Below are 16,101 nucleotides of genomic sequence, written 5' to 3'. Positions count from 1 at the left end.
CGCCTCATCCGAGTCTCCCCGGATGCGGTCGTACTGTCCTCGCAGGGTGTGGATCAACTCCTGCCAAATCCCCCGAACAGTCTCTGCTGGTGGCTCTAATCTCCCCTCAAAGGCCGAAAAGCACCGAGCCCTCCAGGTGAACCAGATGGTGAGGCTGCTGAGGAGCTCCCATCGTAAATCCCTCTCCTGTGTCCAGCTGGCGGACGAGAAATCCGGTGCCGGAACCAGGCGAGGCTGGCCCCTAATAAATCTGATGGCCTGACTGCCCTGCTCCATCTCATAGCCCATAGCAGGCCCTGACGAAGTCGACCAAGCAGCGGCACCCCACGTAAACATACCCTCTGGAGAGAGGGGGGCCAGAATACGCAGCATCCGCAGCCAAATCTGCTGTGCCTGAGGGCAGTCCCAAAGGCAATGTCTCTGTGTCTCCATAGGGTGGCCGCATCGGACGCAGGCCGCCGGAAGACCGCTGTAAACAAGCCAAGTGCCAACTGCTGAGCCCTTGTGGGTGACCAGCCACTGAAAAGCCGAGATCCTGCGGGCCTGTCGACTAGCCCAGAGCCGAGCCCAGAAATCCTCCAGGAACTCCTGTGATAGTCCCTGCAATCGCCAATGCCCCGCTGCCGCTGGAGAAACCGTCCTCCTCGCCGTCAAAATATGCCGTCCCAGCCGAACAGTATACTGGAAAAAAGTGATCTCTGTGGCCTCAAGGGATGCATAAGGATCATGCCACTCGTACTCCCCGGGGTCCCACTGTAGCCGGGCCAAGGGGCGCGCTGCATATGCCCATATGCGCCAATCCGGGAGCACGTCAGCAGGGTCGGGGTCAATATGCCACTTCCGAGAAGCGGCAGCCACTACCCGAATCCTCTGAAAGGTGCACTCTGCAACCAAAGGCGACTCCACCTCCACTCTCTGGAGTCTGCCCTCATCCTGAATCTCATAATAGAGGCATCTGCCATCCTCAGTGCTAGCTCTGACAGCAATCAGGATCTCCAACTGTGTAAAGGCTCCCATCCACCGTGGGGCCACTGGCTCGAGAGGTGTGAACCACTCCTCTGTAAGTGCCTCCTGAATATCATCCCGCATAATCAACCCCCCTCTGAAGTGACTCAGCCTCTCCACCTGGGTCTCCTCTGGTAGACTGCAGAAAGCCTGCCAGTCTCCAAAACTACGAGCTGGGCCTGCCGCTAAAGGTCCCCAGGCTAGACGAGGCCGAGAACCCAGCATATGACCCTGCTCTGTACGAACCGCTGGGCTCCAGATGAGCGGCTGCCTGGCCCGCTCCTCAACACAAGAAGGAGGCCGCTGGGAGAGCCCCGGTCTCAGCAGCTCCCAAGCCCTCAGGATACTCAAAGCAAATCTGTCCTCCCATCCTCTACTGAGGCCTGTCCTCCTCATCTCTATGAAGATCCAGCGAATCTCTGGTGCCCAGGTACCCCCTGCAGGAGGCGCCCGGGCCTGCAGTCGCTGCAAGAGGAGCTCTTTCCAAGGCTCAGCGCTTGGAAGCAACCCCCGAACAATAAGCTTCCCCAATAAGGCTCTACTCTGATCGACTGGATCTATAATGCCCAAACCGCCCTGAGCCAGCGGAAGTGTAATAACTGCCCATGCAACCTTTGCCCGAGCTGGCTGACCGTCCCGCCCAGACCACAGAAAGTTCCTGATCAGCCTCTGTACCTGGCTGATGCAAGAGCTCGAGAAAATCCAGCAAGACGTAATGTACCACACAGTCGCTAACAGCACCTGATTTGCCACCACCACCCTCCTAGCCAAGGATAGTCGAGCTGTACTCCAATACAATAGCTTCTTCCGAATGCTCAGAAGAAGCGGGGCAATCTGCTGCTCAGGTGACAAATCAAGGCCAATCTGGCATCCCAAATACCGCACTGCTGTGCCTGGAGGAATCCATCTTAAACCGGGGTCCGGGCTCCATGCCGGAGTGGGAGCACTACTGATCCAAAAGGCCACTGTCTTGCGCCAATTGATCAATGCTCCCGAAGCTGCACTAAAAACCTGGAGCGACTGCTCTGCCCGAATAAGATTGGCCTCTTGGCCATGCAAAAATAAGCCCGTGTCGTCTGCAAACTCAGCATCAAGCAAATCCTCCCCCCGGACTGGGAGCTGAAGTCCTCTCAAACCAACCTCCTCTGCCGTCAAATACATACTCATAGCCTCCGCAAAGAAGAGAAAAAGGAAAGGGGCGAGAGGACACCCCTGACGGACTGATCTGGTCAGCTCAAAACTCGGCCCCCGACCTCCTGCAATCAGCACCTGGCTGCGAGCTGTGGAATACAAAGCTGCCACCCCTCTGATCCATCCTGGCTCAAAGCCCAGGCGTAGCATAGTGCCCTCTAAGAATCCCCAATCAACTCTATCGTATGCCTTCTCAAAATCGAGAAGCATCACGACCAAGTCCTCGCCAAGAAACCTAGCTCGGGCCGTCGCCTCCTAGAAAGTAAAGATGTTGTCAAGGATACTGCGCTCCTTGACAAATCCTGTCTGAGTAGCATGAATCAACTCCCCCAGGAAGGGCTGGATCCTCAAACTCAAGGCCTTTGCTAAGACCTTGTAGACAGTATTGAGGATCGTAATAGGCCTCCAATGCCGAATGTCATCCGATACTCCCTCCCCCTTGGGGATAAGATAGATCAAGCCCTCTGAAAAGCTCTGCGGCATCACCCCAGTATCCAAAACATGCTGAAAGCCCCTGCGGAGGCCTGGCCCCAAAAGGTCCCAATAGCGCATAAAAAAGGCCGGCGTCAGTCCGTCCTCCCCTGGGCAACTATGTCGCGGCAGGACCCTCAAGGCCTCAGCAAGCTCAATCTCTGACAGAGGCGCACCTAGAACTGTGCGCATATGGTCTGTAACCCTCCTCTGCACATGGGCCCACACTCCTGCTCGCGCATGACGGGGTCCAATGATCTCAAAAAACTCCCCAGTCACTCTATCACCAAGCTGCGTCCACTGAGAGGCCTGACGACGATAGTAAAACTCATGTCTCTGCTCCTCTACCTCTCTAACCTCCTGGCGTGCCTGGCTCAGCTGGGACGCCACCCACTCACATGCAGGCTGCTGCTCCTGAAGGCGCTGTAGCGAAGCAAGGCTGCGTCTCAGCCGTTGCTCTCGCTCGCGAATCTCTCCCAGTCGTGTCAAAGCTGCAGCGTGTAGAAAAGAGCTAAGATCAATGAGTCCCTGGGCACACTGGCCCGCTGCATCCTGGTCAGAGCACTGACTATCATGCCAGATCTTCTCAATGTCCTCAGCGAGACTGGGATCTGCAAGTACCCTCTCTGGGATCCTCAACTGCAAGCTGGGCTCCCGTGTCCCCTCCTCCAATGTCAATATAACTGGCGCATGATCTGAAAATGAGGTGCCAGCAAGAATGCCGACGGAGCCCCCTCGCTCCCCTAACCAATCGCCCACATAAAAGCGATCAATCCGAGATAGATTAGTCCCTCCCTGCCGGCGATCCGACCGAGAGAAACTAAGACTGTCCTGAGACCGGGAGAAAGCCCCATGCTGCCATGCATCAGTGATCCTCAGTGACATGCAAAACCGGTCCCAAGCTGCAAGCTCCGTGCCGTGCACTGTAACATGACTGCCTCCCACCCTATCTGCCGGGTCCTCAAGCATGTTGAAGTCTCCCCCAACACACCAATGTGCGGCCTCTGGCAATGCATCTGTAACCTGAGTCCAGAACTCTGCTCTGGCACTAGCATGATTGGGCGCATAGATGTTGAGCACACCCAATAGCTCATCATGCATCCTCAGAGTGACATACTGTGCTCTACCAGGCACAATGATCCCTCGGTCCACAATGGCCTGCCGCCATACATCTGCAATAACCATGCATACTCCTCCCTGTCCACCCAAAGGACCAAACCCTGCAGACCAAAAAGTGTCCCATCTACCAGGCATCACCGAACCATATCTCCGGATCCTGCTCTCACCCAAATGGTGCTCCTGCATCATCAAAATGTCAATGCTGCCACCAACCAGGCATCTCTGAAGCTCCTGCCCCAAGCAACCTCGATAGCGTATAAAGTGTGCTCCGCCAAGGCCCTGTACATTCCATGAGATGATCCTCATGGATGCCCTGCTGAGGAGGATGCTGTCTCAGCCGTACGGCGGGCCTTCGCAAGCGGCTTGGATGGAGAGTAGTCCCCATCCGAACGGCTGCGAATCTGCCCACCCGGTGTACTGCAAGAATCCCGGATCAGGCGCCAGTGGGGGCTGTGGCCCATGGCGACTGCCTCCTGCTCTGACAGAGAAACCTCGTGTATACTCACATATCCAGGGTCGCGTGCCAAGTCTGCCACTATGCGCACGACCAAATGCCGAATCCCTGAGGTATCCACACTCCCCGGGATCCAAGAAGAAATGAGCCAACTCCCAAAGTCGGCCTATCACATTAGTCACCTCCAGATCGCTCATGTGGTGAGAAAACTCAACTGCTTGAGTCTTCAAAGTGCTGAGAGCGAGCTCTAGAGTCCACTCCCGATCACAAGGTCCACATAGAGGGAACGAGAAGGCCACCGCTGAGTCTAGTGCCTCCTCCCCCGCGGGCCGGAGGTATCACTACATGAACTCGAATGGGTGCTGGCTCATGGGGGCCCTCTGCTCCAAAAAGCCGTGTAAAGGTATAATCAAAGGCCTCCGAGCGCTGTCTAATGCCAAGGCGACTCAGCCGACTGCGGATAGATGAAATCCGTGAGGCCCTAATCGGCATAGGTCTCCTCTGTGATGCTCGAGCGAGGTCAGTGCTCAGCGCTCTCCGGACTGCAGGTGAGCGCCAGGGAACAGCCAGGGTCTCCCGGGAAGGTGAGGCGAGCGGAGGGGGAGGCGAGGGAGGTGGAGAGGGAGCCGCTGCCGAAATCGGAGCGGGGGCGGGAGGAGGCGAAGGTGGAAACGAGTCGGTGGGAGGGGACGGGGGTGGGGGGGGTGAAGAAGGGGGAGCTGGCATCTCCTGGTCCTCGGTCGCTGCAGGGGTCTCCTCCTGAAGGGGAGCAAAGCTGTTCCTCACGGGAACCCAGTGAGGCTGAGACTGTGGCTGCTGCTGCAGCGGTCTCTGTGTGTGCTGCTGTGGCTGTCTCCCTCGGCGGCGCCCCTGTCCAGGCTGCCACTCCGAGGTCTCTGTGGCCTGAGCAGGTGTCCCTGAGGCAGCCTGCCGAGCCGAATCTGTGGGCGGGCCATCAGTAGCCTGCGGCGGTGGTGAGGGTCGAGGTCTCCTGCGAGGGCAGGCCTTGGCCAGATGACCGACCTGCCTGCAAATGAAGCACTGGTTCGGGAGCCCCGAGAACTCCACTCTCTGATCTATCCACCCCCCCCCCCCCCTATCCTAGGTAGCTGAATGACCTTAGGAAGGGAGGAGATGTCAGACACCAACACTCTGACCGAAGGTAGCCCAGCTGCTCTGGCCACCACTGAAGCTGCTAAGGGGCCCGTCTCTAGTACCGAGCCCACCAATGCTCCGAGCCTGGAGAGGAGCGGAAGATACTCCCGGCGGAGACCAGGGAAACAAACTGTAATATGGAAGAGGCGCTCTCCCTGCTCCGCCGCTGCTGGGTCAAATCCATGCTGCCAAGGTCTGAAGAAAGCCCGAGCACCCCTGATGTCCAGAGGACTCATGGCAAGGACCTTGGCAACGCTCTGGGCGGCCTCGAACTCGATCTGATAATGGCCCCGGCCCAGGAGCTGTACATCTAGGATCTTGCCCACATCTGCAAGGAGGTGAGCCTGAAGAAGATCCCTGATCTCCCCTCTGCTGGGGCGAGTGCCGACTATACGGCAGATGGTGGAATGAGCCTGGAGGCGTTCCACCTCTGCAGTGAGGCTCGCTTCCTCTTCCGGCGAAAGAGAAAGCCTGATGGGGATGTCCTCGGGGGCGGGCGAGGGGGCTGCGGGTGAGTCCCTCTGAGGCGAGGCGGGAGGAGTCTCCATCAGAGTCTGAAACTCAGGCGAAGGCGAGGCGAATGCGGAAAACCTGCAAGAAGCGGGCTGCACCCAAAGAGGCGGAAGACCGGATGAAAATGAAGAAAAAAAACAAAACCCCCTGGGGGTGACCAGCAGCACGAAAGAGGAGGGAGAGGGGGAAAACGAAGGAGAGGCCCTGGGGGGGCGGCAAAATAAACGAAAGGGAGGGGAGGCGGGGCGCTGGCGCGAACAGGCGGAAAGGGGGCGAACAGGCGAACAGGCGAAGAGTGGGCGGAAAAACAAGAAGGCGGCTAGGCGGGGGGGGGGGGGGGGGACGAAATGGGGAGGAGGCGCAGCAGCAGGCAGGCGGGGGGTGACGATGCGAAACGGCGAGGAGAGGAAAGGGACGAAAAAGCGAGGAGGGGGGAGGCGCAACAGCGAGGAGAGGGGAGCGAAGGCAGGCGGGGGGTGAAGAGGCGAAATGGCGGAGAGATGGGGGGCGAACCGGCGACAGAGAAAAAGGGGGGGGACGTGGAGGCGCGCAATGCAGGGTGGAGGCGGGAGGCTTCAGCGAGCTCGTAATCTCAGGAGGTAAGATTCGGCCGTGTCAACCCCAAAAGATTTGTAAGGTACGTATTGATTTGACACCTGGCAAGACGTTTTTTTATTTTATTATTTTTTAAAATAATAAAATTCCTGGTATAAATATCTAAATATTTATTGAATCACTATAAGAGTGGGTTCACACCATAGTCACAAGGAAACTCCGTTTCGGGGCCTATGGCCTATCAGATCGGAAACGCCGTTTCCAATGTCACCCGTTTCTCATTTCCTTTGTGCCATTTCTTGATGAAACTCTTAAGGTTGCATACAAAATATAACTATGTTGTTTCGAAGAAGCCGTTTCTTATCCGTTTCCATTTCCAAGATTAAGTCGTTTCCGTTTCCGATAGCCTTGTCGTTCTTGTTCTGTTTCCCGTTTCATGTGACTATGGTTCACACTATACTAGCATTCTTGCACAACAAACTCGTTGCCAACTTGTTGGCCAGCCACCCAAATTCGAAACGGCGCACAACAAATGCGTTGCCAACTTGGAGAAGAAGCGAAGGCTTACACCACAGAAAAGAGAAGCGAAGGCTTGCACCACAGAAAAGAGAAGCGAAGGCTTGCACCTTGTGTGACATCACTGCTTACGTCATGCAAAAGGACCTTCGGACCTTCAAAGGCTATAAAAAGCATTGTACTTCTCTGTGTGGAATCTCCACGATGGACTATCACCCGCCATAGCGTCCCTCCTGCGCGTGCCTTGTCTTACATCTCTCTCCCTCCCTTTCTCTCTCTCTCTCTCTCTCTCTCTCTCTCCCCATCAGCTGTGTGCTTGCGCTCTCAACCTAAGGTACCACATGCTCCTGCACATTGCACAAGGGCACAATACTCTTAGTTTCTAGTTCTGTGGAGGTTCTCTCATGCATACCTTCGAGCACCCTACTAAGGATGGTACTAATGATTGGGTCTTGTAACTATGACTGTGGAAGATGTGGAGCTAGGTTTTGCTAACTGTACCTTGGGGCATACCTGGTGATACTTTTTCTTGCTATGCCCGATTGTATGGCAGTAAAAACATCGGTTCTCTTGTTATACTTTCGCAATTCATCTTTGGACAAACAGTCTCTTGTCACGCCTTTCTTAGCCTTCTGGTCCTAGGTTAGTGTGGATGTGGTGTCTGCAGGGTAGGAGCTAGAAACTCCAGAAGGCTGTGGTGGGGTGGACCTCGTCACTCGTGGTTGGTGCTTTATTGCCTGAACTTTGTGGCTAGGTGTTGTGTTCTGGGATTGTACTTTAACTCCATGCTTTGAGCAAGCTCAATAGGCTGGAAACACCTTTTTGGGGGAACAGATTGATGTATTGGGAGTAGCCATGGCAATTGAATTGTGGGCAAGGGCGCGGAGGTATGCTTCGGGTGCCTCTGTATGGTATTTCTCATTGATTTGCTGCTAATACTAAAAAAAACGTCATTTGATGCGTCTCCGCCTCTGAGACAGCTCTCTTGATCTCTAGAGCCCACTGACAGCCAGTCTCCTTTGCTGTGTGAATCCGTTTGAACTTTTCTGCTTGGTACTCTTGATATGTTTCTTCCATACATGCTCGTGCTTGTGTTGTTGATGATCTTGTTTCAAAGCAAATTTTTGCTCGGAACGCTGGGCCATTGAGGGAGGTTGCTGAAGAATGTTGAAGAACTAGGGTAGGTTGCTGAGTCTGTAAAAAGAGGAAGAAGTGTTGCAGCATGTTGTCCATCATCGCCTCAACTTGGGCCAAAGTCAGAGGTGTACTCTACTACTTGGGTCTGTGAGAGCGTCTCCACTGAGGAAGATGCTTTCACAGGTGTGGTCTGTTCCACCATCTCCTCCTGGGAGGCACTATGGTCATTCCTGAGTGCAAAACAACCTTCCACTAGAGAAAAAAACCATATTTTCGCACAAGTAGACACCATCAGGTTGTCTCTTTTTACCTTCATGAGGCTATCCATTTAACGTTTTGGAATCACACTACACTTTGAAATGGGCTAGGTGCACATGGTGCATCCATCCTCGATCAAATCAAGTCTCATGGCCACAGGAATTTTGTTATGATTGTTCTCTTTGATTTTTGAATGTAGTTTAGAAAGCATGCCAATTTGCTGATGAATAAGCATACATTGTTATTTTAAACTCAAAGGTTGGGTGATTTTGGGATGATTTGAAGCTCGGGCTCTGAAGAATGTTTTACGTTCAAAGATATCTCGACACGTGCTGGTTCTGTGGTTGGGATGAATGCTTCTACTCAAGTTCAAAGTGATTTGAAGTCATCTGAGACTGTAATAGCACAATCAACTAGCGCTTTGATGGAAGGGTCTGAACCTCTGAAAGTAGGCAACCCTCTGGAATCTATGCATATGCTTTTTTTTTTTCTGGTTTCTTGGAGATTCTACGAAGCTAATGAGAGGTTTTTTTGCCTTCCCTGCAGTCAAAGCGCAGGACTCTTTTGGATAAAGTGAATAAAAGAAGTGCTCTTCTATGTGGTACATGTGGGAAGACTTTTGCTAACCCATACAGCTTAAAAAGGCATGCAACTAAAGCAGAACATATGCTGGATAAAAAGGTGGTAAATGCCTTGAACCTAGTCCTGTGTTGAAAGGTTAAATTGTTCAAGTTTTAATTAAAGTTTTTGGTACTTTTTCAGTTCAGAAACGAAACCTCTAGGAATAAAATGGACAAGAAACGTTTGATTGGTGGGGATTACCTGTGTATCACTTGTGGGAACACCTATGCTACGCCATTCACCTTGAAAAGGCATGCAATCTCAACAGGACATGCTTTTCATAAGGTAGGTTGAAGTTAGAAATCTGATATCAGGTCAGGGTTTGAGGCTGATTTAGGAGGATTGCTGATTCTTATGCATGTTTATTTTTTTCCACAGGCAAGCAAGCCTACTGCTGAAAGACAGCAGTTTGAAAATAGGGATGATATTGAAGGTAATGTTTCTGAAAAGCGTTTGACTCTTGGAAAAACAAAATTCGAGACTTTGTGGCGTAGGCGTTCCTGGAAAAACAAGGTTAGACAATTCAAGTGTATGCAATGCCACAGGACATTTAGCAGGAAAAAGCAGTATGTCCATCATTTGGACACACACTTCAAAAAATCTAGGAAGATAACCGGCAGACCAGTTAGCAAGCTAGTTGGAAGACCAGTTAGCAAGCTAGTTGGAAGACCAGTTGGTAGGTCTAGTGGTAAAGTCAAAGGCAGGCCTACTGGCAGACCACCAAAACTTGTTGGGGCAGGTCACATCAAGCAGGCAACAGAGGAACGAAAGAGGAAACATGAGCCAGAATCCCTTGGTAGACGAGCAAGATCTCGTAGGGAAGAAGGAAGCATACCACGGACGTCAGAAAAGCCTATGGCAATCACATGTCAGGAATGTGGTAAGGTGTTTGATGAATATTCACGCTATACTGGCCACCTCAGTATACATTCGAGGTCGAGAAAATTCTATGCAGGTGAAACGAGTAAAAAAAATATGAGTGGAGGCCGGCAGGATTCTGTCTCAGGCACCTCTGCAAATGATGATGTGTTCAACATTAAAGTGCTATCAGCCCTGGGGTTTCGCAGATTGCTTGGTGACACGACTGGCACGTACCTGTCTGGTTTACCAGCGAAACTCCTGTTTTCAAGAAGTTTAGATCTCTCTGACCTACGTTAAAGTGAGGAGGTATGATTTTTCTTCATTTGATCATTTGGCTAGATCACACAATCCTTTCTGGATGAGGTCAAACAATCATAGGAGTACAAACTTTATATTTGCGTTTGTGTCGAAATGTTGAATGTTGTCTTGGAAGTGCTTGTGTAGACAGATGCTGAAACTTTTGTTCCATCAACTTTTTGGATCTTGAAAATAGCAATTTAGATCATTAAAAAGTTCCTATTTATGATGAGGTTGAGATGGCATCCTGGTAGATTCGGCTGTGTAATAAAGTTGAGCAACAAGAATCCATGCCATCAGCAATACGTTCTAGGCATGTTAACCTGCAGGAAATGGAAGGTGGTCTGGCTGCCCTTGGTGTCAACAACTTTGCACAATGCATGCACTGATTTTCTCCTTTTAATGCCAAGCTTTTGAAAACACAATGAAAACTTCACAAACCTAAGACTGATAACCTTACAAACTTGGGCTGGCAGGTCAACATGTTACTAAACCCAAAGAATACTGGGTGAGATTCCCTTAACGTCTCTCTTCTTCTTTTTTTTCTTTTGGGGGGGGGGGGAGGGGGGTGGGGTTACATGCTCTGTATTATGACGACTCCTTGGGAAGAACGGGTGTGTGAGGAGTCTAGAGGGCTTATCCAATGCTCGATGAGGAGGCCAATATGAGAGGAAAGACTTGAGGGGTGCTAGTCGGCCACCTCAAACAGTGCTTAAGCCCTTTAGACTCCCCATTTAAGTACCCGTCCCTAAGATCTGTCTGTTAGAAGTCATCTCCTGTCTAGATTTATACACCAGGGCCTTTGTTGTGGGTGTGCCCGCCCTTATGAGGTGTTTTATCATTTTTCCCCACTCTCCGTATTTTCCCCCTATTTTTTCCCATTTTTCTGAGGCTTGGGATGGCTGCCAGGTGATGCCAGGAGCACTCTGAAGCTGGCCGACTGCATCTGTAGCAGTCGTGGGCTGTCTGAGTGCTGGCCGACTTGTTCTGTGCAGACATGGGGCACCAGATGCTGGCCGACTGCTGTTTTTCAGCAGTCGTTGGTTTTGTCCAGTCGTGGGCCTCTTCCAGTGCTGGCCGACTGCCCTCTAGGGGAGTATATATAGCTCCTCAGCCCCCATGCCTTATTTGTATCATATTCGGGATCTTCTTGTGTATATCAGAGCAGAGTTACACGCCTACATCTCTCTCTTTTTGTGCTGTTTTTTCTGCCTGCGTTTTTGCTCTTGTGTTCCCAGATTTGGTCATCATTTCCGCTGCATATTCTGACATGGTATCAGAGCCTAGGCTCTAGATAGGTCTTGGGATTTGTGTGAGCAAGAGGGGGCTGTTTTGTGGCTGATTGGTGGACTGTTTTGGACTGTTCGGGAAGAGGAGAAGCAAGAGGAAGGCGGGCTGATTTGCTGGACAGCCACTTGCAGGTATCAGTTCTTCTTTGTTCCCACCCACCCACCCTTTTCAGAGTACATCCCCGCTATGGCAGATCTGTTTGAGATGGCCGAGAGACATGTGAAGATCCCGACTCTCCCCACGTTCCCGGTGGACCGTCAGTTGGACGGGAGCAACTACGGCATATGGAAGGTGATGATGGAATCCGTTCTGGAGTCCTACGATCTCGCCGATTTCGTCGTTGTTGGTGTTCCACGGCCGGAAGTAGAGGAAGGGGAGTTACCGTCAACCCGAAAGGACCGGGAGGCCCAGACGCAGATGTGGGATCGCGTCAACGCCAGGGTCCGTTCGTTTATTTTCCTCAACTGCACACCGCAGGTAATCAATCATGTCAAGCACATGACGCTGGCCAGAGGTATATGGCAGCATTTGGCCTCACTTTACAACAGGGTATCGCCCATGAAGAGGATTTCCTTGGAAGTACAGATGCGGGTTATGAGCCCTGCAAAGTCGCCGACGATGCGGGAGCATATTAACAAGCTGCAGGCTCTTCAGCAGGAAGTTCTCCAGGCTGGGAAGGAGATATCGTCAGAGGACATGGCCATCACGTTGTTGTCACATTTGCCCTCTTCGTACTCAGCATTTTACTCCTCTTTGATTACCAGTGGCAGGCTCAGCACCATCACGTGGGAGGAGCTTGTGCCCATGGTCCTGGACCAGGAGGAACGATTTACGAACCCTCCTCAGGGTGGAGGTTCGGAGGCCTTTACTGGCCAACGGTCGAAAGGCCGTAACTCGGGCAAAGGGAAGGCTTCATCGGAGAAGTCTTCTGAGAAGATGTCCGACGCTGACCGCGAGAAGCTGAAGGCAGAGAGGACCTGTAATGATTGTGGCGAGAAAGGCCACTACTGGAGACAGTGTCCCAAGCGGAAGACCGAGAAGGGTGAAGACTCCTCAGCAATCATGAAGACTCCGGCTTTTGTGCACCTGGAGGTGATGGACACCGATGCTTCATTTTCTTCAGGCAGGGAGGAGATTGGAGGACTCTCCGCAACGGATACTCGGGAGTGGATTCTCGATAGTGGTGCTTCCAGGCACATGACTCCTTCCCGTTCCGGTTTACAGGATCTCTGCAGGCTTTCTGGTCATATTCTTACTGGGGATACGTCCACTATCCCAGTTCACAGTGAGGGTAGGATGGAGATAGTTCCCGATGGCAGAGGGGGGAAGCATTCCTCCCAGGTGTTGTATGTTCCGGCACTTGGTTTTCATCTGTTGTCAGTGCATCAGGTTTGCAAGACTGGCGTACGGGTGGAGTTTGATGAGCATTTTGTTGCTCTCCGGGACAAAGCAACAGGCCAAGTGGTTTGGGAAGGTGGAGTGGAGAATGGAGTCTACAGGCTTTCAGCACTCTCTCTCCCAGGTCCTTAAGATTGTGATGAGTGGCAGTGTGGTAATAGCTACTCAGGTGTGGATACACTGCAGGTACAGGCTTTCCGAGACCAGGTGGTGGATAGCTTACCAGTAGATGGCAGCAGTTGGCAGGAACTTTCCAGTACTGAGGTTGGTAGTTCTTGTGTTCGTGAGTCAGAGGAAGCTGAACAGGTCACTTATGCTCTGATGTCTCGTAGTGTTCGGGACATAGAACTTCCAGTAGTTGAGGATGTTCTTTCCACGGGGACCTTTCGGAAAGCCAGGCAGGTGACAAGTGATTACTTGCAGAAGGAGGTGGTTTCTCCAGGCTTTGTGGTTCCGGATTCAGAGGGGGTGGTTGACAGGTTTCATCAGGTTTCCAGGACTTGCTTGTGCACCGTAACAGGTGTTGATCCTTGTGAGCAGTGTGATGTCTCTGTGATTCAGAAGCTGTATGGTTCATGGATCTGGTTGATGGACACCGGATTGGACGGGAGCTTCCTGATGAGGCAGTTGAGCTCTTGGTTGCAGATGTCTCTTTGGGAGGCAGGATTGCGTTTCCTGTGGTTTTTGCGGCATGCGAAGGATCATAGACTCTTGTACACAGGAGGGGGATTGTTGGATGGAGTCCGACTCCGCGGTTGGAGTGACTCAGTTTGGGGAGGAGATTCGGACACGAGGGGATCTACTTATGGCCCAGGAGCAGTTTTACGGAGCAGGAGGAGGTTACATTGCAGGTTTGGGCTTCCACTGGAGGAACCCATGGTCATCCAGAGGCACTTTGTTCGTGAACAGATTGTTGCTGATGACATCTTGCTGGAGTTCTGTTCGACGGAGGACAGTACGGTGGACCTCTTCACGAAGTCGCTCTCAGGATTTGCTCAGGCGGCACCCCAGCTCCCAGTGGTTGGTCACACAGCCAGGAGCTGAGAGGGGGTGTTAGAAGTCATCTCCTGTCTAGATTTATACACCAGGGCCTTTGTTGTGGGTGTGCCCGCCCTTATGAGGTGTTTTATCATTTTTCCCCACTCTCCGTATTTTTCCCCTATTTTTTCCCATTTTTCTGAGGCTTGGGATGGCTGCCAGGTGATGCCAGGAGCACTCTGAAGCTGGCCGACTGCATCTGTAGCAGTCGTGGGCTGTCTGAGCGCTGGCCGACTTGTTCTGTGCAGACATGGGGCACCAGATGCTGGCCGACTGCTGTTTTTCAGCAGTCGTTGGTTTTGTCCAGTCGTGGGCCTCTTCCAGTGCTGGCCGACTGCCCTCTAGGGGAGTATATATAGCTCCTCAGCCCCCATGCCTTATTTGTATCATATTCGGGATCTTCTTGTGTATATCAGAGCAGAGTTACACGCCTACATCTCTCTCTTTTTGTGCTGTTTTTTCTGCCTGCGTTTTTGCTCTTGTGTTCCCAGATTTGGTCATCATTTCCGCTGCATATTCCGACACTGTCCTCTGAGTGGCTAAAATACTATGATGTGTACGGCAAGGAAAAAAGAGGGTGGTTACTGTCTTGTATTGATGGGATTCCCTTGAGGAGAGAGCCTAGAGGGCTTAACATATGTTTGAGGAGGGCAATGTGAAGAGGAGAAGCTTATGAGGGTGCTAATTTGCCACCTCAAACATTGGCTTAGCATGCTAGATTCCCCATTTACGCACTTGTCCCTAGGGGAATTTTGTCAATATGGGACATTTGTGTGTGGGGGGAGGGGGATGCTGAATGTGCTGGAGATGTGGCCATGCAGTTTGACTAATGGATTTGATGCTTAGTCACACAGTAGTAACAAATCTAAACCTTAGTAGTAAAGAAGGTAAGGGTTGGGTGGTCTGGATGATCAGGAGGGCCTTGCCAGCCCTTTCCTTTGTACCTCGTCCATTGTCCAAGGGTTTGGTCTTCAAGGGCCAAAGGTCCTACGATGTATCCAACAAGCAAAGGATGAAATCAACTTACACTCTATGTATCGGGTCGCATATGTTCTTGGAAGTAGATTTTGTGTGGGAAGATATCTATCTAAAATGAAGACCATGAGCCACGAGGGGCAAAGTGGCTTGGCACTACAAGTAGCGGTGAAGCAGTTTCACTTCATAGGAGGTGATGGTTCCTCCATAGTGTGATTGCTTTGAACTTAATTATGCTATTTGCCTTCTATATGTGCATTCTTTGTGCAATTTATCTTAATATACATATTATATTAAGATTGAGTTTTATAAAACTCAACCCTAACCTGCCACCTTGCTTTGTTTGGTTGAGATGTAGGTTCCGCACTTGAAATCTAGGTTCAGAAAATTGGTTCAGGTGTAGGAAGTCTAGGTTTGGAAAGGGCTTACATCATGCCCGATGGTTCTGCTCAACACCTGGCATAGTGTCTAGGTCTCAACCACATGCAATGGAATGCTAATCAGTCTTTGAATTTAATGCCATGTTCTTGCCATAGAAGGAGAGTTTTTCCTCATCTCTGAATACTTAAGTATAGGCCATCGTATCTAACAGGGATGGCTTCTTGTGAAATGTGATTAGGTAGCACAATATTGGACATCAAGCGTGTTGGAGTACTATGCCAAGGATCTCTAAGGGAAATCGTGCTACCAAAAGCCTAGGTTATTGATGTATTATAAGCCTTTGTGTTTGCCCGAATCAGCCCTCTCATGGGAACACATATAAGTGGAAGAAAATAAAATTTGTCCGTGAGCACCAATGCAGGCAGGAACCTTGCCTCTCCCCCTTGAACTGCAGAAGGTAATTATGGCAAAGCTTGGCCTCTCTTAAATTTAATTATGGGAGACTGTATTATGACTATATCCAACCAGCTTTATTACAAGGTGGGGAATTCAAGTACTTTTTCTTGCTTAAAGAAGTGCCAAGCCTTTTCTTTCTTGATCTCAATTACTCCTTTGCCTCGCATATTTCCCATGCAAGCGAATGGGCTTCCTTCAGAATCTGTGTGGTGGATCACAAAACTTGTGACAACAAAGCATAGATCTTATGGTACTTAGTTTGTTGGAAAAACATTTTTTCAATGCTCCACTCTCATGTCGTGCGGGTGACAGATGTGCTCTATTTTGTAAGGCCCCCTATATTTTTCCAAAAAAGAGACTTCTATTAAGTATAATTTAAAAAAAAAAACAAGGAGATTTTAGACCAAGCA

General features: G+C 51.1%; 1 protein-coding gene across 6 annotated transcripts in view; it reads left to right on the top strand.

Annotated features, from left to right (window-relative positions):
- The window catches only part of LOC147634711 (uncharacterized), a 33,214-nt gene extending 17,440 nt beyond the window's left edge, over positions 1 to 15,774 (top strand). For 3 of the 6 annotated variants that reach the window (XM_086803865.1, XM_086803863.1, XM_086803862.1), the window contains 4 exons: positions 8,660 to 8,822; positions 8,921 to 9,055; positions 9,137 to 9,280; positions 9,374 to 10,377. In XM_086803865.1, the coding sequence (XP_086659991.1) occupies positions 8,660 to 8,822; positions 8,921 to 9,055; positions 9,137 to 9,280; positions 9,374 to 10,153 (1,222 nt within the window). In that variant the 3' untranslated portion in view covers positions 10,154 to 10,377. Of the gene's footprint in view, positions 1 to 8,659; positions 8,823 to 8,920; positions 9,059 to 9,136; positions 9,281 to 9,373; positions 10,378 to 15,473 lie in introns of those variants that run through there. The other 3 variants (XM_086803864.1, XM_086803860.1, XM_086803861.1) reach the window with 2 other exon arrangements.
- The last annotated feature ends 327 nt before the right edge of the window (positions 15,775 to 16,101 follow it).

Source organism: Cibotium barometz, chromosome 10, assembly GCF_041138505.1.
Source record: "Cibotium barometz isolate CiBa-2024 chromosome 10, ASM4113850v1, whole genome shotgun sequence".
NCBI lineage: Eukaryota > Viridiplantae > Streptophyta > Polypodiopsida > Cyatheales > Cibotiaceae > Cibotium > Cibotium barometz.
Note: the sequence above shows the minus strand (reverse complement) of the source record. Positions and strands in the feature narration are given on the sequence as shown.